General features: G+C 32.6%; 1 protein-coding gene and 1 long non-coding RNA gene across 3 annotated transcripts; one reads left to right on the forward strand and one right to left on the reverse strand.

Annotated features, from left to right (window-relative positions):
* Positions 1 to 934: 934 nt before the first annotated feature.
* LOC143257455 (uncharacterized) lies at positions 935 to 22,892 on the forward strand. Of its 2 annotated transcripts, XR_013031861.1 has the most exons (3): positions 935 to 1,684; positions 5,610 to 5,772; positions 22,706 to 22,892. It is a non-coding gene; the product is annotated as an uncharacterized LOC143257455 (long non-coding RNA). The 2 variants fall into 2 exon arrangements; XR_013031862.1 differs by lacking the exon at positions 22,706 to 22,892 and having other exon boundaries at positions 5,610 to 6,646.
* On the reverse strand, positions 12,687 to 16,933 carry LOC143257449 (uncharacterized). The gene is made up of 2 exons (XM_076516143.1): positions 16,300 to 16,933; positions 12,687 to 13,556 (listed from the first exon to the last, which is right to left on the reverse strand). The coding sequence occupies exons 1-2, from the start codon at positions 16,479 to 16,481 to the stop codon at positions 13,370 to 13,372; spliced, it is 369 nt and encodes a 122-aa protein (XP_076372258.1). The 5' UTR covers positions 16,482 to 16,933; the 3' UTR covers positions 12,687 to 13,369.
* Positions 22,893 to 23,313: the final 421 nt, after the last annotated feature.

Genomic DNA, 23,313 nt, shown 5'->3' on the forward strand with positions numbered 1-23,313 from the left:
CTAGACAGAAAGCAAAATCAACAAAAGTAAATATATCTCACGAATCAAAAAATCACTGAACCATATACTGCTGCATACCATATATTCCTGACATCAGCAGAAAAATAACCAACATTTGGCAAAAACTAGTAACGAAATATGACATTCCAGTTAATACCAAAGTTATTCAAAAACCAGGCACAAAACTGAGGTCTATACCATGTAAAAACTACACTGACAAACACCACACCAACATTATTTATAAAATACAATGTGATAACTGCCACGACTTCTATATTGGAGAAACAAGTAGAAAAATGGGAACCAGATTCAAAGGACATAAAAAGTCACCTTCACACGTTTTCGAACACTGCAAGTCAAATAAACACAACATAACCATAGAAAACACTCAAATACTAAATAAAGAAACAAACATAAACAAACGCAAAATTAAAGAAGCCTTACTTATACAACAACTTAAACCCAAAATAAACCAATATAAAGGAATGCCTTTATAGCTATATTAATATAATAAAATAAATAAAATTATATATTCAAACATCTAACACCGCCCTCTACATTCCGACACTCAGTTGCACAACCCTATCCAAACATGTGGTCAGCTTCCGGTCACTTACCTCTTTCTTTGTGAACCTGACGATGATCGAAGAAGGTCGAAACGTTGTTCGCTCTTTCATGTAAAATAATTTCTCAATCCAAACGAGCCGTTTTTGCATATATATTTCTCTACACGTGGGTGTTTATCGACATTACTAATCATCATTCCCGTATTAAATTAAAAAAAAAAATTTTAACCTTAATTACTACGTAAAATGAGATATATGGGACAGCTATCATGTATTTTTTTATTATAAATCGGAGTGTAGTCATTATTATTACTTTAATCAGTTTCTCTAAGATACTGATCATCACCTTTTCAGGTAAGTATCTCACGATATCTATTATTCCAATTTTAGTCACACGCATCAAAACAATTAATATGAATAATGAAGTTAAACATATTAATACGGCTATCATGACAATGTTCGTCAAACATCTGCTGAGAACCATCAGGATTATATTAAAGAAACAACTTAGGATAACCACTATAAAGACATTATTTGAATGTTTTAGTGCATTTATCATGGCTGAGGTAATTAAACAGATTAGGAGAACCACCACAACTACGTTAATCAGGTATCTTGCGATATTCATCATGGATACGTAATGTAGTCGTCGTAGGTCAGCTATCTCAATTATAATCAGATATATCAAGATATCCGTACAGATTTCTTTAGACATATATTTTAAAGCATCTTTCATATCTTCCATGATCTTACATCTACTGGAAGCCATCATTACTTTAATTAAATAGCATATAGAAGCCATTATTGATGTTACGATTAAACCCCTAAAGAAAGTCAAGATTAAGATATCCCTCCAACAGCATATTAGAAGCAACACAAATACATGAGTTAAACACTCCAGAATAGACATCATTATAATGTCAACTCAAATCTTCCAAAGAGCCTTTGTAATTATGTTAGTAAAATTAATATTTTGAAATATACGCCGCAGTTGTTTTTTTCACAGAGACTTCGATACTTAGTGTAGTGATAGTTTGGTTCCTAAGATACGGTGTATATTGTTGAGTATTTCTAAAGTAGCTTACTATATTGTTGGAAAGGACACAAAAGCTGATGAAGTAATAATATTTCATATTTATCATTATATTAATGGTTTATTCTTATATTTGAGCCTTTCTTTACAGTAGTTTTTCTAACACGTGTGTATCAATTGTTATTTTGTACATTTCGTTGCATTTGTTATTATTTAAATCTGTTCATTCTAAATTTCCGATTGAACAAAAATTCTCTCAACGCTCAGGTTGCTTTTTGTCGTTTAAATGCTATCAAATATATATATATATTTTTAGATGTTAACGCTCATCATCATGGTCGCTTTTATAAATTTGTGAGTTATTTAATCTTGATATTAAAATTCGAAGTCATTTGGGTTAAATAACAACTAGATATAGTCTGATTTGTAAATAAAAGAAAGATGGTCACAATTTAAACTTAAAATGTGTTGATTTTACAACAAGGTTTAATTTTAAATAGGCTTAACATTGTAACGGTATTTTAGGCTTTGTTAAAGATAAGCTTGTGATAAATCGTGGAACAGGATAAATATATTTTTATATTAAGTAAATATAATCTAAAATATAGTTTACTAAAACTGTTTTTCTCTTCGTATTTTATTATTACAGCAAAAATTAGTGAACTCAAGTAACTGTAACGAGCCTATTATAAAAGTTTTAATATCTTTTGGTGTTTTAAGAATTAACTTTATTACTTCAAGTAAGATCGCTAGTTTAGATCCAGCCTATAAAAATAGGTAGATTATAAATCAGACTAAAATATTTTGTTATTAACCTCACGTATGTTGACAGTTATACTAATTTATAAAGTTCTATATAGCTAAACTTCATTACGTTATTGTGAAGAAGGAGTAGAGATAAAAAAATAATGTAATTGATTCTTAAATGTTAAGCTCAGTAGTAGCTGTTAGCAAAAGATTATGCTAATTAGTATTGATAACTGTAAGGCTGCAAGTATCAATACAACATTTAACACTTGGAGACAAGCGTTCAAAGTTTGTCAGATGTAACGAGCACAATGACGGGATTTCATTTGGGAGCTTTGGACTGGCAGGTATTTTGAAGGAAGCTAGTAATGAAGATGTGCAATTTATGTGTAGAATTTGTAAATTGGAGATTATCCTCATTAAAGAAGAGGCAGGTAAAGTGTAGACTGTGGAGAATGACAGTAAGATTTCAGGAGGAGCTTAAACATTTACATGGAAAAGATATATCAACTAACATTGACAATCAGAAAGGCAGAAAGAACACTATTTGACTTAAAAGTTAGGAAATTGATCATAATAATTCTGTTCTGTTGAACAATAAATTCCTGGGTTTTACTTCTGCAGTTGAGGAACTGTTGGATGGAAGGAAAGCCAAAGATTGAATTGCAGTGTTTGAAAACGTGTGAAGGTGACTGTTTGTGTTCTTTGAATGTGGTTTCCATTTTTCTACTTGTTTCTCCAATATAGAAGTCGTGGGAGTTATCACATTGTATTTTATAAATAATATTGGTGTGGTGTTTGTCATTGTAGTTTTTACATAATATAGAACTTAGATTTGTGCTTGGTTTTTGAATAAATTTGGTATTAACTAGAATGTCATATTTTACCACTAGTATTTGCCAAATGTTGGTTATTTTCTAGGTTGGTTCTAAGGTCCAACATTAGAAATTAAAACATGTTTAGAAGACCTAGCGAGGAGACTTGTGATACTTTCCTCAGAAAACAACCAACAGAAAGACAACTCTTACAATTTTATTGACTTTCAACAGCCAAACTTCCCAAAAAAATTAAAAATTTATATTTTCCAAAAACACCTAAAAACAACATTTTAAACGATTTTTTCAAATAATTTTCTCACTAAACCATCAACATAATTTCACAACAAAAAGCTAAAATCAATCTTACAAAAAGAGACATTAATTCCATTAAAAACCTAAAACAAGACAAAAACATAAAAATTTTAAAAGCAGATAAAGGAAACGTTATAGTCATAATGAACATGAATGAATACATCCAAAAAATAAAGAACATCCTATCGGAGAAAAAAACAAATTAAAACCAATACACACAAACCCAACAAAGACACGTGAAATGCAACTGAACAAATTACTACTAAAAATGAAAAAGCCAACACAGTTTCAAAAACTTTATTCCTACCTACGCAAGACCGACTCACACACACCACAAATAATCGGCATCCCCAAACCTCTTAAACCAGATCATCCAATATGACCAATAACATCCACATATGAATTGTTTAATTACAATCTTGGTAAATACAAAGCATGGGCATTCTCCAAATATGTAACATCAGCCAACTTATTTATCAAAGACTCTTATAATTTCAAGTCTAATCTTAATCAACTTAATCATAAAGCCTTAATGGCCAGTTTCAATGTTATATCCCTCTTTACAGAAGTCTCAACCACTGAAACCTGTAAGATAGCTTTAGAACTCTGTATTCGAGACTCTAACTCATCAATAGACATTCCCAGCAACCCTCATAGAATTCACCACAATGAAGACAAACTTCATGTTCAACAACCACAACTATATACAAACAAATCGCCTAAGCATGGGCAACCCAGTATCACCAATTCTAGCCAATATTTTTATGACACAAGTTGAAACACAAGCAATGAACACAGCATTACATCCGCCACTAAACTGGTACAGATATGTAGACGACACGATTAAGAGATTCACATCCACACAACACCCGCTTAATTTTTTTAATCACATTAACTCTATATATCCCAACATTAACTTCACATGTGAACAGAAAGAAAGCAATCAAATATCATTTCTTAAACTCAAAATTACACGAACCGACACGCAATTTAAAACAGAAATCCACGAAAAATCATCCATACCGGACTATACATACCTTGGGACTCAGCACATGAAACAGAACAAAAACTCAACACACTAAGAAACGAAATATGCTCACCAGATAAAATTAATGATGAATTAGAAAAATAAAACAATACTTCATCAACATCAACAAGTTTCCTCCACAAACCATAGTTAAATATTATACGCACACACCTAGACATAAAGGAAAATCAACCAACAAGAGTAAATATACCTTACAAATCAAAAAATCATGTAACCGTATACTGTTGCATACCATATATTCCCGATATCAGCAGAAAAATGACCAACATTTGGCAAAAACTAGTAACAAAATATGAGATTTCAATTAATACCAAATTTATTCAAAAACCAGGCCAAATGTTCATTAGAATGTCAGTCTTGGTGTCTCATTTATGAGTTGGAAATTCTTTAAAAAAAACAAAACAAAAAAAAACGAAGCTGTTTTAGATCAAACTATTCAAACTGAAATGTCTGTAAAACTGTTAAATATTGTTTATTGTATAAATATTAGATATGTCTCATTACAAGTTAAATTGATAGGTAAGAATAAAAGAAAAATATATGTAAAAAATTAAAATATAATGAAAGATGAAGTAAAATATGATATGATAAACTTTTTACGAGCGCTAACAAATATTCACTAAAAAGGAATCATTTATAGAGATATTTATTCAAGTAATTTATTGTACAATAAAGAATGAAAACATTAATTTTTGAAACTGTACACAGCTAAGACATCATTGACACTTGTGATAGATAATTTATTCCCAAACATATTCTCTTTCTCAGTGATAAGTTTGTAAAAATTGAATATAATACGTTTTTAAACTTCATAGATTATTTTAACTGATCTCATGATATTTAACATATTAAAATAAATCTAGTTTTTAATAAGTACTGATGTTTTCCTCGTGAAATATCTTTATCACTTAATTGCTGACCATGTAATTTGTACATTTTCACCTCTCAATTTAAGTCCACATTAATTGTTCGTATTTAAAGTTCAAAGTATATTTTGCTGTAACTTGTGTTTTCCAGTGATGTTTTGTTATTTAGAGTGATGTGGTAAACTGTGTAACTGAGTAGTTCTACATTTTTACCCTTAGATATACTTTAATTTTCTGTGACATCTCTGAAACCTCGTGGTAATTTTGGTCCATCTCAAAGGAATTCATCTGTGTTTACCGAAAAAGCATCCCCACACTGTGACTTAAATATCATCTACCATAAAAGAGCCAAGATGAGTAAAGTTTGAAGGCAACCATATTGGTGACTATATCAGTAATAACACATGAATAGACTTGTGGCTCTATTAGGAAGTCCCAAGTTTGTAACATCTATTTAAGTAGATACGTTAGCATAGTCTAGGTTAGATTAAAATATTTATAAACACTGACATTCCTGGAAATTCTTGGAAACCTGGGGTGATACAGCACTTTACTACAGAATTACAAGGATAAAATCAGGGTTTTCATTGTCATCAGTGAACATGTCAGATAGCTCGATATGGCTTTATTACAAAATAACACACACACACACACACACAATATAATGTTATAATAACACACACAATATAATTTAATGTTATATAATGTTATAATAACACACACACAATATAATTTCATGTTGTATGATGTTATACTTGCAAAAATATTTATTCCTCGACATATTTTTTCAATAAGTTATTCAACAACATTTTTATTTAAATATTTTGTGTTTGATATAAAGCTATAGTAACGGGGGCAAGCACTAGGGAAATTTCCCTAGCAACGGAGGGGAAACATTGAAAGAAATTTAACTAGCAACGGGGAGCAAGCAATGGGGTAAATTTCCCTAGCAACAAGGGTGGAAAAGTGGGGGAAATGTCCCTAGTATCGGGGGGCAAGCAGTGAAAGAAATTTCCCAAACAACAGGGGCAAAGAGTGGAAGAAATTTCCCTAGCAACGGGGTAAAGGAATGTGGGAAATGTCCCTAGCAACGAGGGTCAAGCAGTGGAAGAAATTTCCCTAGCAACGGGGGGCAAGCAACCCGAGCAACAAGGGGAATGAAGTGGGGGAACTTCCCTAGAAAAGGGGACATGGAGTGGGTAAAATTTTCCTAGCAACAGTGTCAAGAAATATTCCTAGCAACAGGGGGAAGGAGTGGTGAAAATGTTCCAAGCAATGGGGGGAAGGAGTGGTGAAAATGTTCCAAGCAATGGGGGCAAGCAGTGAGGGAAATGCCCCTAGCAACAAGGAGGCAAGCAGTGGAAGAAATTTCCCTAGCAACGGGTGGCAACCAGTTGAAGAACTTTCCCTAGCAACGGAGGGCAAGCAGTGGAAGAAATGTTTCTAGCCCCTGTTGCTAGAATTTCTCAAGTGCTTGCCCCCGTTTCTAGGGAACTTTCCCTAGAAACAAGGGTAAAGAAGTGGGGGAAATTTCAGTAATACCGGGGGAAATGTCCCTAGCAATGCGGGGCAAGCAGTGGCGAAAATGTCCCTAGCAACGGAGTCAAGCAGTGGAAAAAATTTCCCTAGCAACGGGGGACTAGCAGTGGGGGAAATGTCCCTAGCAACGTGGGGCAAGAATTGTAGGAAATTTCCCCAGCAATGGGGGAAGGAGTAAAAGAAATTTCCCTAAAAATGGGCACAAGCCGTGGAAGAAATTTACTTAGCAACGGGTGGAATGCAGTGGAAGAAATTTCCCTAGCAATGGGGGCAAGCACTTAGGAAATTTCCCTAGCAACGACGGAAAAGAAGTGGGGGAAATTTCACCAACAACAGGGAAATTTCATTAACAATGGGGAGAAGGAGTGGGGAAATCTCCCAGCAACGGGGTCAAGCAGTGGGCGAATTTCCCTAGTAAAGGGGGGCAAGCACTAGGGAAATTACCCTAGCAACGGTGGGCAAGCACTGGGAAAAGTCCCTAGCAACGGGGGAGCAAGCAGTGGAAGATTTTTCCCTAGCAATGGAGGTGAAGGAGTGGGGGAAATTTCCCTTGCAACGGGGGTTAAGCAGTGGAAGATATTTCCCTAGCAATGGGGGGGCAAGCAGTGGAAGAAATTTCTTCAGCAATAAAGGGAAGGAGTGTGGGAAATGTCCTTAGCAATGGAGGGCAAGCAGTGAATAAAATTTCTCTAGCAACGGTGTCAAGCAATGGAAGAAATTTCCCTAGCAACGGGGTGAAGGAGTGGGGAAATGTCCCTAGCAACGAGGGTAAAGAAGTAGGGGAAATTTCACTGGCAACGGGGGGAAGGAGTAAGGGAAATGTCCCTAGAACGGGGACAAGCACTAGGGAAATTTCCCTAGCAATGGAGGGGCAAGCATTGTAAGAAATTTTACTAGCAACAGGGAGCAAGCAATGGGGTAAATTTCCCTAGCAACAAGGGTGAAAAAGTGGGGGAAATGTGCTTATCAACGAGAGAAAAGTAGTGGGGGAAATGTCCCTAGTATCGGGGGCAAGCAGTGGAAGAAATTCCCATAGCAATGGGGGAGAGCAGTGGAAGATATCTCTCTAGCAACGGGGTCAAAGAGTGAGGGAAATTTCCCTAGCAACGGGTGTCAAGCAGTGGAAAAAATTTCCCTAGGAACGGGGGCAAGCAGTGGGAGAAATTTCCCTAGCAATGGGGCGAAGGAGTGAGGGAAATGACCCTAGCAACAGGGGGAAGGAGTGTGGGAAATGTCCCTACAACGGGGGACAAGGAGTGGGGAAAATGTAACTAGCAACGAAGAGAAACAAGTGGGGGAAATATCCCTAGACACGGGGGGAAGAAGTGTGGGAAATGTTCTTAGCAACAGTGGAAAAAATTTCCCTAGCAACGGGGAGCAAGCAGTGGGAGAAATTTCCCTAGCAACGGGGGGAAGGAGTGAGGGAAGTATCCTTAGTAACAAGTGGGAAGGAGTGGGGGAAATCTTCCTAGCATCGGGGGGAAATGTCCCTAGCAATGGGGGGTCAAGCAGTGGGGGAAATCTGCCCAACAAAGGGGGGAAGGAGTGGGGAAATTTCTCTAGGAATGGGAGGCAAGCAGTGGAAGAAATTTCCCACTTGACAAAAAGCTTGCCAAACTTTGTGAAGATAAGATTTAAGCATCTGGAGTTATAGTCAAAATTATTTCTGTAATACAAAGTTGACACAATGGACTGGCCCTACGTTTATTCAGTTAAACTCTTTTTTTTCTTTTTTACTGCAATGTTGATATTCACCATATTACCCAGAATGTAACTCTAAATATAGGTTGTTCATAGTTAAAATAGCAATCAGACAATAATTGGTAGTTGTTTCTAGTTTCAAGTGAGGAACTTATGACAGTAATAGGAGTATGTAATTCTGTATAACTGAGTATTTCATGATGCATTTAAACAGATACCAACCACATTATTTCTCTAATTCTAAGAGCATTTACTTAATATTGCTACACTGTTGTTCCTAAGTCATAGCCATAGTACAAAAAATCACTCTGACAAAAAATAAAACATTTACATGTTTCAAATATTTTTGATCTTTGTAATGGAATTTACAGTAATGGAAAGGAACCCCTCTCAAACAATATAACACTAATATACTCATATTATATATTATAATTTTTAGTTTTCTCAAAACATTTCTTTTAAGCAGAGCATGACATTTGACTCAAACAACATTGTATTGTTACGTTGCTTGAAACTCAACCATAGCAACCACAGTTTTATGAGTTAACACAGTTAAAGTATATGTAAAAATCAAATACTATGTAATAACTGTAGAAATAATTTCAGATCCTATTATGGTATTATATACTTGTTATCAATACATATGTATAAATTTATATCTTGTTTTTTAGTATGAAATGAATCATCTTAAAAGAAAACTGTTGTTTCAGTTGCAATACTAAATAATCCTTAAATCTCGTCTACCAATTGCAAAGCTTCTTTTATTTTTTTAAATATTTTTTAATATAATGTTAATTAGTATAAAGAATTCACATAAGAGTTTATTAAAAGTTAAAATAATTGTTTCAGATTTATATGTGTATTTACTTGAAACCTAAATGGAAGTACTGCAAAATAATGCGTTTCAAAAATTACTTAAAACTTTACTTCTTACTACAAATTGATAATGAAAAAAATCTACAGAAACTTAATTATATAGATATATGTACAAGTGCATGCATACATATACATCAGTACTGTTTTTCTTGTCTGAAATAACAGTTAAAGAAGCTCCTCTAATATGGTTTAGATAAAGAATTTTTATTAAGTAGACATTATTATGAATAACCAGCCTTATAGATTGTTCTAATTAATTGTTCTTCACATCTTTGATTATCTAAATATAAACAAACAAAACCAGTCATACAGACTCATATATATATACATATACAGTATTCCTAAGAAAATATGTACATTCTATTTGCAGTTACTTTTATTCAAAATCTTTTCACTGGTCATAGAAAAGCAAGGTTCTGCTGTAATTGTGGTTCCAAATATGATAAGCACTGTTATAAAAAAACAGCAATATTGAAGCAACATTTAAGCGAGTCATACAGCAGTATAAGAATACATAATAACTTTTAGGTCCCATTCAAAGCACTTTATAACAGAAAACTTTATATCTATAATTGAAAAAAAGATAGTAATGAAGTTAAAGTATTAATGTTACCTATTATCAACCAAATTTGTACAGTGACAATTTCCAACAAAAAACAACTGCAAACATAATTGCTGCTTTTTAATTTTGATAAAACCAATTACCTGACAACTGTTATTTAGTACATTTACCAGTATAAAATACAAATAGTTCTATATCTTCATTTATGAAGAGCTTATTAGGATGATCAGTGTTAAGGAAAGAATGTCTTAAATGTGGTACTACATTTCCTTACAACAGTAGAAACAAACTAATTTTTGAACATTCATGTACTGAAATTCAATAAGCATAACATACTGAGTAACAAAATGTTGTAGGTATATGACATGTCCTATACTTTCTCACTACTTCTATGGATTAAGCTGTTCTATGTATGTATACTAATTAACTTATTTCCTTTCTCCCTCTCTCTCTCTCTCTATATATATATATATATATATATATATATATATAATAATGTGTTCCTGTATATATTTAACAATTTTTTAAAACATATTAAATGTAAAGACATTATTGCCCATGTTATTTCAATTTCCTCCTTTACCCAAAACATTTCATCTGTTTTTAGACATCACCATTTTGTAAGGAAGACGAAGTTATTACTTATATTGCTTCATAACCAAAGTCAAAGCTCAAAGGCCATGATATAATCAAAATGTTTCAAACTTAGACATAATTTGTTTTCCTTCTACCTGACCAACAATGAACATTAGAGTTTAAATTTATAAACCAATGACAAAATTAACACTAATTCATGTGAATATCTTGAGCAAATATCATAATTTTCAAAAATACCAGTTCTAAATTTTCACTTTTTAAGTTATTTTTCTCTTGCACTAAATGCTTGAGATATATTCATACAATTTAGTATTTGAAAACAAAACACACCTAAAACACCTACCATCTTATCTTGCAGTATGCAAATAATTCAAAACTCATTTTTTTCTCAATGACAACTACGTTATTACGGGTTTAACATCACATATTACATATTAAAGTAAACAACATTTAGAATGAGAATATCCTTAATTATACTTATCCAGTACAGTAAATTTGAATCAACCATGTTATAAATTGTTTTGTTTTTTACCATAAAGTTACAAATTAGGCTATGTGCACTATGACCTTCTGAACTCTGGTGTTTAGCAATGTAAACTCTGGAACTTAACCCACCTCTGGGGTCTATAGTATTTGAAATATTATAGTTTATTACTAAAAGCCACAAAATTACAAGTGATAAATTTCCATCACCATCCCCAAATTAAGAATAACAAGCAACTTTAGACAAAATAAACATAATTCCAGAGTGCAAGCATTTCTAAATTACTGCTTTTTACTAATTTATTTGTGGTACTATGCTTGTAAAATGGAAAAGCATGCAAATATGATTTTATATTTCTTTTAATGAAAATTGCTGCATGGCAACAATATTTTAAAATAGACAAGTTTCCTCTTTTTTACATATTTTGCCCTACAATAAGTAATTATTTCGGAAAAATTCATCACTATGAAAAACATACAGTAGTATGCAAAAGTACAAACTTCTCCCATCTGCTCAGATATTTAAAACTTTAATGAATAAAAAAATGAGCTTATTTTCAATCATTCTTGAGGTTACTGTGTACTGCTGTACAGTATAAAATGTGAAAATTAGGTGTAACTAAGATGTTCATGATACACACAACTTAATGAGTATGAAAACAAATTTTAATAACACTTTTTTGAGAGTTATTGCACTTTTCTAGTGGCTTCAAATATTATCATTACACTATCCACATAGTAACATGAACTATGTTGGCCCATGAGGAGAATATATATGAAGAATGATGCACATTTTTGGTCTTGCTTTAGAAGAGAAACTAAATTTTTGAAAACCCTTGATCTCTTATTTAATACTTTATTACCTTGAAAGGCTTAAAATGTAAAAGCACAAACAATTTCCATATTAACATGCAAGGCAATCTTCATTATAAATTTATAAAATTGTAGATTTATAGACCATTCAATAAGTATTGTTCAAGAAATCTCGAAGATCTTTCATGTAAATATGATAGTAAAATCACAGTTAAACTTCATTTTTTGGAAAATGTATGAGCAAGATGTATAATAGACAAGTTTACTGAATATGCCTCTTTCTAACTACCTTTCATGCTATGAAAATCATTTTTGCATCTCAGAAGTTATATTTGCTATTTTTTGAAAGCTAAAATACACAGCACAGTAAAAACTTCAATAAAAATATAAACTTGTATGACTATATGTTTTCCAGTACAAAACAAAAAATTCCTCTTAGAGAAATACATGTGTAAACAATGGTCTGACAATGATCTTAAAACTGTCATCTTCTTGATTACACTTGTGAATTTGTCTTGCAATAAACATAATATAGGTTTTAAAGAGTAACAAACGAGTTCCCTTTTTTAAGTTATGATAACGATAACTGTGTAAAGAAACAAACATGATACTTCATTTCATTTACTTTTTCATATTTATTTCAGCCTTAAAATGACCTTTAGTATGAAACTTTGTTGAAGGTTTTGACAGAGAATTTGCAGTATTCAATAATGATAGTAAAAAATGAAGTAATTACTACAATATATATATATATACACACTAAATACTGTAAAACTTCAGTGACTTGTGTGTGACAAAAACCACAGAAGAATGAAGAGATGAAAGCAATGTGGTTTTTGTTTTTAGCATGGCAATAAATAATAACTAATCAGGGTAGTGTTACAAGAAATGATGTTCTTAATATTAAAAATGCTGTTTTATTAAAATTCACTTCTTCCACACTTTTAATTCAAATAGAAATAACCTTTCCAATCAACGTTTGGGCTTATAATGACAGGTAAAATACAAATGCGATGTGTCAGTTTTAATATCCTTCCTTTCTTCATTTGAAAAAAAAACAAAATAATTATTGTGTATTTGTTTTTTATCTCATTTTAATAAATAACAAAATTGCTTTGGAGTGATAACATTAAAAAAAACTACAAAAAATACCATTCTAAATTATTAAAACGAAAATTCTAATAACAGTACATAGGTTAAACTTACCTACATAATAGCAAATAGATGTACAACTTAAAAAACTTCAATATTTACTAAATAAACTGGTTACAATGAAACATAAATGAAATTTAATTGATTGTCATCATGAGAGAGAATGAAGTGAAGGGATTTCTTATATGATAAAATAAAACTGTGAACTAAAAATATAAAAGATTAACCAATTATGTGGGTTGCTTTCACTAAGTATTCAACCTCTCATGTAATATCGATACATCAAAACTCCTGTTCCAAATAGTACAACTAAGCCTACTGATATCTGCTTTAATAACAAACTATGTGGTCTCCACCTTTCATAGTCTTGTTGTTTTTCTTGGATAGTTACAGCTGTCTTTTCTATATGTTCTTTACATTTTTTTTTTCGTAATTCAACATCACTGAGCAAATAATGGAGAAAAATACAAAATTAATTTATTTTCAACACTGTTTCAATAATCAACAATCTATTGAGAAACTAACTTGTCACTTATATCTTACTGTACTAATTTTTGTTGTTTTTTCACAATTACCTTTGAACTTTTTTATCTCATCTAAAATCTACTTTATATATATATATATATATATATACGAAGGCTAGGTACATGTAAAAATAAAATCCATAAAAAACATGTAAACAAACAACTATCCTATTTAGCCACCACTTTAAATGTTGATATATTTCGTCCAAGCTTTTGAAAACTATATTTATTTACAGCAATTAAATGTGATTGGATTAGATATCTAACTTTTCCTAGACATAGCAAATTTTTTCTTATTGGCAATAGAAAAAGACACTAGGATTCTACTGTTAAATATTACACCTGTGATAGCGGGTAATGATAAGAACTGGAGATTAAATAATGTGTGGTTGAGGATATGTCAATTTTACTAAATTTTTATCACTGTCGATGCACACAGTAATAGTACTGGCTATATATTTTTTTAATTATATAAGCATACACACAAATGGTAAGTCTTAACAATATTCCATGCAAAACAAACATAGGACTGAAGTACTGACTTATGCATTATTAATCTAATAAATTGCTACAGGAATATTAATAATCTATTTCATAAATATTGAAGGATATGGCTTCAATGCCATTGTGATGTGACCTTTACTGATGACCTGTTGCTACATCAAAAAAATCAAACTAAATAAAGGAAAACTTACTTCTGTCATGTATATTGCTAACACTTAATTGTTGAGATGAAATTACAAGTAGGCCATTAAGGCTGAATGATAGGTTGGGGTTAATATATAAGGATGGGCAGATAAGGTGGTTGGATTTGTAGGACTGATACAATATAGTGACATGCAGAGGGTAGCCCGATGGGCTCAAGCTCCTACCCTCCTGTCCATATACTGTAAAAGTGCCTTTTATCTCAGTCATAAAAACTTAAGAATTATTAAAATACATTTAATTCCACACCTTGCTTGCTGTGAGTTACTAGGAAAAAAAAAGGTTTCAGTTGTAAAATGAATGATACACAAGGGCCTAAGTTTTTATAGAAAAAAATTATTATAAGTTATTAATTGTTAATATCCATAAATTCACTGTTTAGTTTTAGATTTTAAAATTGTTCATAATATTAATTAAATAGGAATAAGAGATTTGATTCCTTCTTATGGCTCTTTACACTAATGTGTACCAGAGACAGCCTACAGTTCACACATTCACAGCTTGTCTTAAGATGCTTTAAAAATATTTTTTTTTTAAACGAGTCTCTTTTCTTTTAATGTCATCTATCCGTTACTGGTTCAATGAGAAAAGGGAGCATTTAGGAGAAGGATGGCTTACATTTACATAGGACAGAGGCAGGCTTGTTTGCAAAGGTAGCTTTAAACCAAGTTAAGTGCTGAGGGCCAGAATGAACTAAATGAAATGAAGAAAAATAATATGTAATGAAGCACATCATAGGAAAAAAAGTAAAGAAATTTCTCAGAGCTGGCTGATCTTTTATTATTGTAATTCTAGAAGTAAAAGAAATAAAATAGAAGACTTCAGAAAACAAGTTTGAAAAGAGGATTTTAATGTAATTGGAATAATTGAAGCTTGAATGAAAGTAGACAAATATTACATGAATTTCTTTTAAATACAGGATGGCACGTTATTTAATAGGAATACAGGGGAAAGGAATGGCTTCATATGTAAACTAAGTTGCAGCCTGTTGAGGGTTTTGGAACTGATAGCAAGGAAATTGAATATATTTGGGATTTTATTAATAGAGAAAGGAGGAACGGCTTTAAGCTGGAATTTTTTACAATCATCAAACAAAATTCATGTTTTGTTAACAACAAACTCTACAGTGAGATAACAAATTCAACTACTAATGAAGGTGGGATGGATTTGCCTAATGGGTAAACAAAAAGGGTTGTTATGAATGGAATTCAGTCAAATTGGATTAATGTCAATGTGAATTACCTCAGGGTTCAGTGTTAGGATTTTTGCCTTTTTGATTTACATCAATGATATAGATGAAGGAATGGTAAAATAAATTAATTAAATCTATTGATAATATTAAGATCTTGTGTGATGCTGGCCATTAGGAGGATATTGCTGCTGCTTAACTAAAGAATTTGGATTATTTCTTGAGTTGGGTGAAGAACAGAATATGTATTTTAACTATAACAAACACCAGGTAATACATGTAGGATATTATAATTTGAATTTTCACTAGAAAAACCTTAACAGTTTTATGGAGCAAAATATTTTAGTATTCTGGCTGATCAGTCTCTTAAGCCATCCAAGCAGTGTGCTGTTGCAAGTGGCATAATCTTTATTTCTACTTAATGGTGAAAATGGTAAGAGAGAAGGGAATTCAAGTATAAATTTTGGCAGGGTAGGAATCACCTCCAGCTAAGACAGTTTTCTAAGAAATTATATGCCTTTGAAATGGGTTGCCTTCAGATATGGTGAGCTATCTAAATTTAAGGATGTTTATGGAAAGTTTTGATAATTATTGAAATAATATGGGCTGGCATTGGGTGTTTTACTTTAAGGTTTAATTTAAAGGGTGAGATGGTTTAGTTGACCAGCAGGTTTTCTGATGTCCTTAAATTATATCTTATGTAATATAAAAAGTTAAGCAATTACAAACTTAGTTGAAGTAACAACTGAAAGAAAAACTCTCACTTACCTATTATTTTCAAGGAGTAAAGACGATTCTTTATTGTTCATGGAAATATCTTCTCCAATGGCATTTATATCACTCCACTTTTTTATCAACAAAGCCTGAAGGTGGCGAGTCACTATATACAGTTTTCGGGGTATCAGTGAACACCCTTCTATCTTCTGGAATGAGTCTTTGATTTGATACATCAGTTAGTGGCTTGGTGGTTCGAGGTGGCAATGGTGGTGGTTCTGCCTCACTATCATCTTTTTCAATTATCAGTTGCCTTCCATCACATTCAACTTCTGCATTCTTATTTTCTGGCCCCCTAATGTCTATGTTGTTCATTATTACCTCTCCATCCTTAAAACATTAAAATATATAATTATAAATGAAATATTTTGGGATTATCAAATAAAGTGTGCATAAATCCATTATTTTTACAGTTTTCATATTTAAATATGACAACAGTAAGTGTAACAGTTATTATTTCGTGCACTAATAGAAAGAGACATACCTGTTTTACCCAATTCATTACGTTTTCTGTGATCAAAAGAAATTTGTTTTTAGGTTAACTTTCATTACTAGGTGCATGTCCCAAAAGACATTTTCTTAATTAAAGTATTCACAAAATACTTAAACAAAGGTTACTCATTATGACATTTTTCTCGTTCCTTACAAATATCATCTTTAAATTTGCAGTTAAATAATAATTTATATAATATAGGGTTTATGAAGAAAGATTGACCAAATATATATAGCAAGAGAATGGATGAATCAGACATGTAGTTTCAAGCAGATAAGTGTTAAAATAGATAGGTGGAAAAAATATGTACCTCTGTTTGTTAAATATTAAGAGATATTTTAACAATTGTGTTGTACAGAGAAAAACTGCACTTTATCATTTTCCTCATATCATAAAATCAATGTGGAAAAACATCTTGCTGGTCACACCAAATATTAATCAATCTTTTTTTTTTTTTACTTGTGTAAGAAGATAGGCAATTATCCATTTTGCTTAAAAACAACACACACCTGGACTAAGAAGTCTAATTCATTTTAAATTCTCAAATCTGGGGTCAATAGAAGTTACTGGCTATTTTGTTTGTTCACACACTAGACACTCTTTAAATAGTAACATAGTAATATAAATTTTTTTTGCATGTTCCAATAAGATTTTTTTAAAGACAGTATTACTAATAATTCCAATAAAGAGAGGAGAAAAGGAAACATTAACATTTTCCTACACTGAAAATGTATTCCCAATAGGTACTTATCCTCACTCACACAAATCTATCTTGATCTTCTTTCTGGCCCCAAACATTGCTAATGAATGGATATACACATCTACATTTTAAGAACTGGCTCAACGATGTTTGTTTCCCAAGAGACACCTGAAGTGTGATTGAAATTTTGACTCTTACTCAACTTTTAACTTCTAATTTTATGTAACATATATGTATATTCATATCAAAATTAAATTCTGGACTGAATGCTTAAAAAAACGTTACAACTGCATTATGGAGAATTGTTTGTTTTGGAATTTCGCACAAAGCTACTCGAGGGCTATCTGTGCTAGCCGTCCCTAATTTTGCAGTGTAAGACTAGAGGGAAGGCAGTTAGTCATCACCACCCACCTTCAATTCTTAGGCTACTCTTTTATCAACGAATAGTGAGACTGACCGTCACATTATAACGCTCCCACGGCTGAAAGAGCGAGCATGTTTGGTGTGACGAGGATTCGAACCCGCGACCCTCGAATTACGACTCGAGTGCCTCAACCACCTGGCCATGCAGGGTCAGCTTTAAAGTATAGGGAAAAGTGGATTGTATAAAAACACTAATATGAGTGATTGAATTAATTAATTAGTCGAAATAAAATGCATTTTTATTTAGTTCAGGGCTTCAGACAGGGATTTATATTGTGTATATTCGTTGTAATTCAGTTAGAAAGCCAGTCAGTGAGTTAATTTTTGTTTTAGATCGATCATCGAGAAAATTTTGCAAATATGTTTACAAGCAAGTAAGGCGATCATTAGTTTCGGTTGAAATTTTACTAATGAAATTAGGCCTGCCAATGGTCGTAACCTACTGGAAACGTTATTAAAGAAATAAATTAATTTTTATTTGGTAACGTACAACGGATTCACCGTTATATATTACCAAACAATAAACAAAACGGATCGCTCAATGTTCCTTAGTCTTTTTTATTTTGTTGGCACATGACAAATTTATATATTCCATAACATGCTATGAGAATCAGACTACAGGAAAGTAGGTGTAGGTTTTTAAAAGAAGCTATCCAGTTTGTGATAGAATTTTAATTCATTAAAGTCACAGACAAACAACTAAAGGCACCTTCTAGAAGTTATAGGATCATCATATCTAATAGTATTTAAATATTAATTCCCCCTTACAATAGCATAGAAGAACTGAAGTTATAAGCTGTACAACTAGTTATAGAGTACAAGAATTAATTGTAAGACAATAAGAAATTTCAAAGGTAACTTGAAAGGACATATTGCTAAGAATTGCAGACAAAGGTTTGTATGGAATAAAAACGCATTCCATGAGAGTTCAGAAAAGAGAGGTTGTTATAAATGTGGGAAACAGGACTATTACAGCTGAACTCTGAGGAATCAATAGCTTTTAGAAAATCAGGGAAGTAGCACTATAAAGATGAGGTTCAACCAAACTAGGTCAAAGGAACAATAAAGAATTAACCAGATACAGAAAAAACTGGGATTAACTAAACTACAGGGTAAAGTTCAAATGAGATGATAAATTCATTATAAAACAACGAAAAGAACAGTCCATAAGCTCTTAAGTTTATTGCTAAGAATCTCGGCAGGATGCTGTCCTGACAAGAAAGTTGGAAGCTACCTTTACTGAAAGAAGCTAGAACAAAACACCCCAGTATGTCTGGAAGGGTCATCAGTGGTAAAAAAAATCTCTTGTGCATCTAAGGAATAAATGTGTCACCATTATTACCATAAATACAACAGCTATAAAATATTAGTCATGTATGAAAGGGATATTCCAAGATGTGAAGGCAGTATACTATTCCACACCAAAGAAAATCAGAAGTTGTCACCTTTAAAACAAGATGTAGAAATAAATCAGATGTTAAATCCCCACAAAACAAAAGCTTACTGCCTCACAAGAGGTGTGGAGGTCTTATAATTGTTTCATACCACATTTTATATGATTTGCTCACAGAATATCAAGATACATTTTGAACTGTACCTTATGACTTAACCTGAACAATGGAAACTTCTTATAAGATTTACACTGGAAATGCAGTTCCAATATGTTAATTAACTACAAGATTTCCACTTGTAAAACAGGTTAAGACATTCAAAGAGATAGAAGATACAAAGAAAGGAGTAATAGAACCAATGATCATTCAATGGATAACAACTATTGTAGTTGTGAAGAAAACTGGTTGATCTACAAGATACTTTGTGAATAATTAAAAGCAAAATAAGTTAGAATGAAGAATGTCTCCTTGCTATGAAGGATTAAATTTACTTTAAGTGCTTTATCTGGATTAAAATGGTTTTGAACATTGGATCTTAAAACTGGATATTGGCAAGTGCAAGTCAGCAAATTAAGTTCAGAGAAGAAAGAGGAAATGAACTGTAACAGTTCATTGTGTTACTATTTGGATTACATAATTCACCTGCTACATTTTAATGATTAATGGATTGTGCTCTCCCTCTGAACCACTTTAACACCGTACTAATCTACTTGAATGATATAATCACACATCGGTCGACTTGATTATTCTTATGATTGGCTGAGGAAAGTTTTTGATCATTTGAAGAAAGGAAACTTTAAACTGAATCTCAATAAGTGTGAATTGTTTTACCATTAGATGAATTATCAACATAACCATCAGAGAAGTAGTATCTACAGACCCATTCCAGACTGAATCTCTTTAGAAACAACCAATATTAGGAACCTACATGATGCAAGACTTTTTTATAGATTATGTATGCTTTTATTAACATCATTCATGTAAAGTTATTCTTTGACACATAGCATCCCCAGTGGCTTAACAGAACGTCTGAAGCCTTATAACTTTAAAAAAAAAAAAAAAAACAACAACCAGTTTTTGATACCTGAGATGAACATAGCTCAGAGAGCTCGTTGTGTACCTTTGTATTTAACAACAACCATACCAAAGTTTGATAAAGTATGTTCTCTACACCTATTACTTGAAAATCAAATAATATTTTTTGGGTTGCTGGTTGTAAACAAGCATTTAGCAAACTTAAGAAGACAGCAGACCCAACTCTTGAAACTGATCTCAAAAATACAACATGGAAAATAGCACGTGGTTCTCTATTTTACCAAAATGAATACCGAAGAAAAAAAGTTAAGTACAGAGAACATTACCAAGTATTGTTTGAGCTGTAAGTCGTTTTTATTATTATCTACATGGACAAACGTTTGCACTACAGACAGATCATGCAACATTGAAGAAGCTGGTAAAGGTTTGTAACCAGAAAGTCAGATAGCAAGATGGCTCCAGATACACAAGGAGTACTCTTTAATTTTGTGCATCACCATGAACAGTACCATAAAAACACTGGTAATTATTCTATAAACTATTTAGTAATGAATAACATAAACACTGTGAAAATAGGGAATCATGAGACAGTAAAGATGATTGATGTAAAGTACAACATAATATAGCCAAATTGGAATATCCAAAATGATAAAAAACGAGTGTGATCTAATGCTTAACTGGAAGGCTTATAGGTAAAAGATACAAGTTTGAAATAAATTATCCAATGAGTCAATAACAGTGCAAAAAAAACCTCTTATGGCAAACAGTCATTCCATACAGCCCAAAAAAAAGATTTACTGACATAGTGGAAATTATTTTACCTAAAAGAGGTGTTGTTATGTCGTGAATAAAAATATCCCACTATAAAATAAGGCCTACTTTTAGCTCTCTGCTATTTCCATAACTTTTGATATGCTGGACAATTAAGTGTTGAGAAAACACTAGAGAAAGTAAAAGAACACTTCTACTGGAATGGGTGCTGAGAATCTTTTTGAGAGAGCTTCTGTTGATGGGTTTAGACATTGGCCACAAAGTAAACAGTGGGAATAAATACACTATGGTTTTGATAGACTATTTCACCAAATTATCATAAGCATGCATTATAATTCCTAACTAGGCAGCAAAAACTAGCAAAGAAACTCATTAGTGAATTTGTTTTGAAGTAACATATAGAATGCTAAATTAGCCTTGCTTATAGGAAGCTGTAAACACTTTGAAATCAAAATGGCCAACAGAACAGCCCTTAATCCATCTTCCAATGGAACTGTATAAAGATTGATTAACTAATTGTTTGGAATTAAGCACAAAGCTATACAATGGGCTATCTGCCCACCATGTGTATCAAAACCCAGTTTCTGGTGGTGTGAGTCTGCAGACACACCTCTGTGCCACTGTTGGACCTGTAAAAGTTACTACCATTAACTTTAAATCAATAGAGCATGTAGGTGAGTGAATGTCACAAAATGGGATTATTGGGGACATGTGGTTGTTTTTCTATGATAATATGCACTGGCTGTAACATAAAGAACATCATCTACTGTTCCAATAATGAGCATTGTATTATTTACCCTTGTTACACTTAAGTGATGTAAACCACAACATCCTCTTAGTCAAATAAGAATTCTGCTATAAAGAACAAAAAAACGGCTAACTTAAAGGTTTTCCGGGGTCATGTATTTATGCTAAAACAGCATGGAAATTAAACAGATGAAATGCTTTTAAAATTTCTACACTATTAAAAAAGCAGGTAGAAAATATATGATACGCTTACATATCAAGTCTAATCATCTGAAGTTTACTTATAAAATTAGTAAGTGAGTTTGCAACTTTATTACATTTATTATCAGTTGATTAGAGGAAACTCTACAAGTAACATTAATTTAAAAGTTTCTGTTGAAATGCTATTTGTCAAGGTAGGCCTACCAGTGAATGTAGCCTGTTGCAAATGTTACTGAATAAATAAATTAATTCATCATCATTATGTGGATTGAACTGCACATTAGAAAAATATTACTAGTAATGAGAATGTGTATGCCACAACCTTGTATAGAATGCCATGACACATGGTATTATGAATTTGATGTCAAGTTATTAACTTGCATTACTGTGTATTACTAATTTTGCAATAGTTCGTATTAAAGAAAATACCATACACAATATATAGGGATACTGAAAAATGTATATATGCATTTGGAAAGTTGCAATAGACAGATATATTTTTAAATTCTTCACCTGAAAATCACTTCATTCTTTAACTCCTCATAGATCTGAATCAGACAGATTTCTGCATTTCACAGAAATAATTTTAGTACAAACATTTTAGTAACACAACTGATTTTACGTGTACAAAACTTGTAGGAAGGAGTGTGCGAAATATTCCTAGCAACGGGGACGAGCAGTGGAAGAACTTTCCTTAGCAACGAGGGACAAGCAGTGGGGGAAGTAGCCCCAGCAACGGGGAAAATTTCTCTATCAATGGGGAGCAAGCAGTGGAAGAAATTTTCCTAGCAACGAAGGGCAAGCAGTGGAAGAAATTTCTAAAGCAACGGGGGTAAGGAGTGGGGGAAATGTCCCTAGCAACGGGGAATGGCCCCAGCAACGGGGCAAGCAGTGTGGGAAATGTCTTTAGCAACCAGGGGCAAGCACTGGGGAAATTTCCCAGCAACGTGGGGCAAGAAGTGGAAGAAATTTCCCCAGCAACGGGGGGAATGACTAGGAGAAATGTCCCAAGCAACCTTAGCAACGAGGGTAAGCAGTGGGGAAATGTCCATAGCAACGAAGCAGTGGCAAGGAGTGGGAGGCAATTTTCCCATCAACGGGGGGAATGAGGAAGCAGTAATGGAAATTTCCTTAGCAACGGGGGGTGGGAAGAAGTGGGGAAATAACCCTAGCAACAAGGGGAAAAGAAGGGGATAATGTTCATAGCATCGGGGAATGTCCCTAGCAACGGGGGCAAGCAGTGGGGG

Source organism: Tachypleus tridentatus, chromosome 7 (assembly GCF_004210375.1).
Source record: "Tachypleus tridentatus isolate NWPU-2018 chromosome 7, ASM421037v1, whole genome shotgun sequence".
Lineage (NCBI taxonomy): Eukaryota > Metazoa > Arthropoda > Merostomata > Xiphosura > Limulidae > Tachypleus > Tachypleus tridentatus.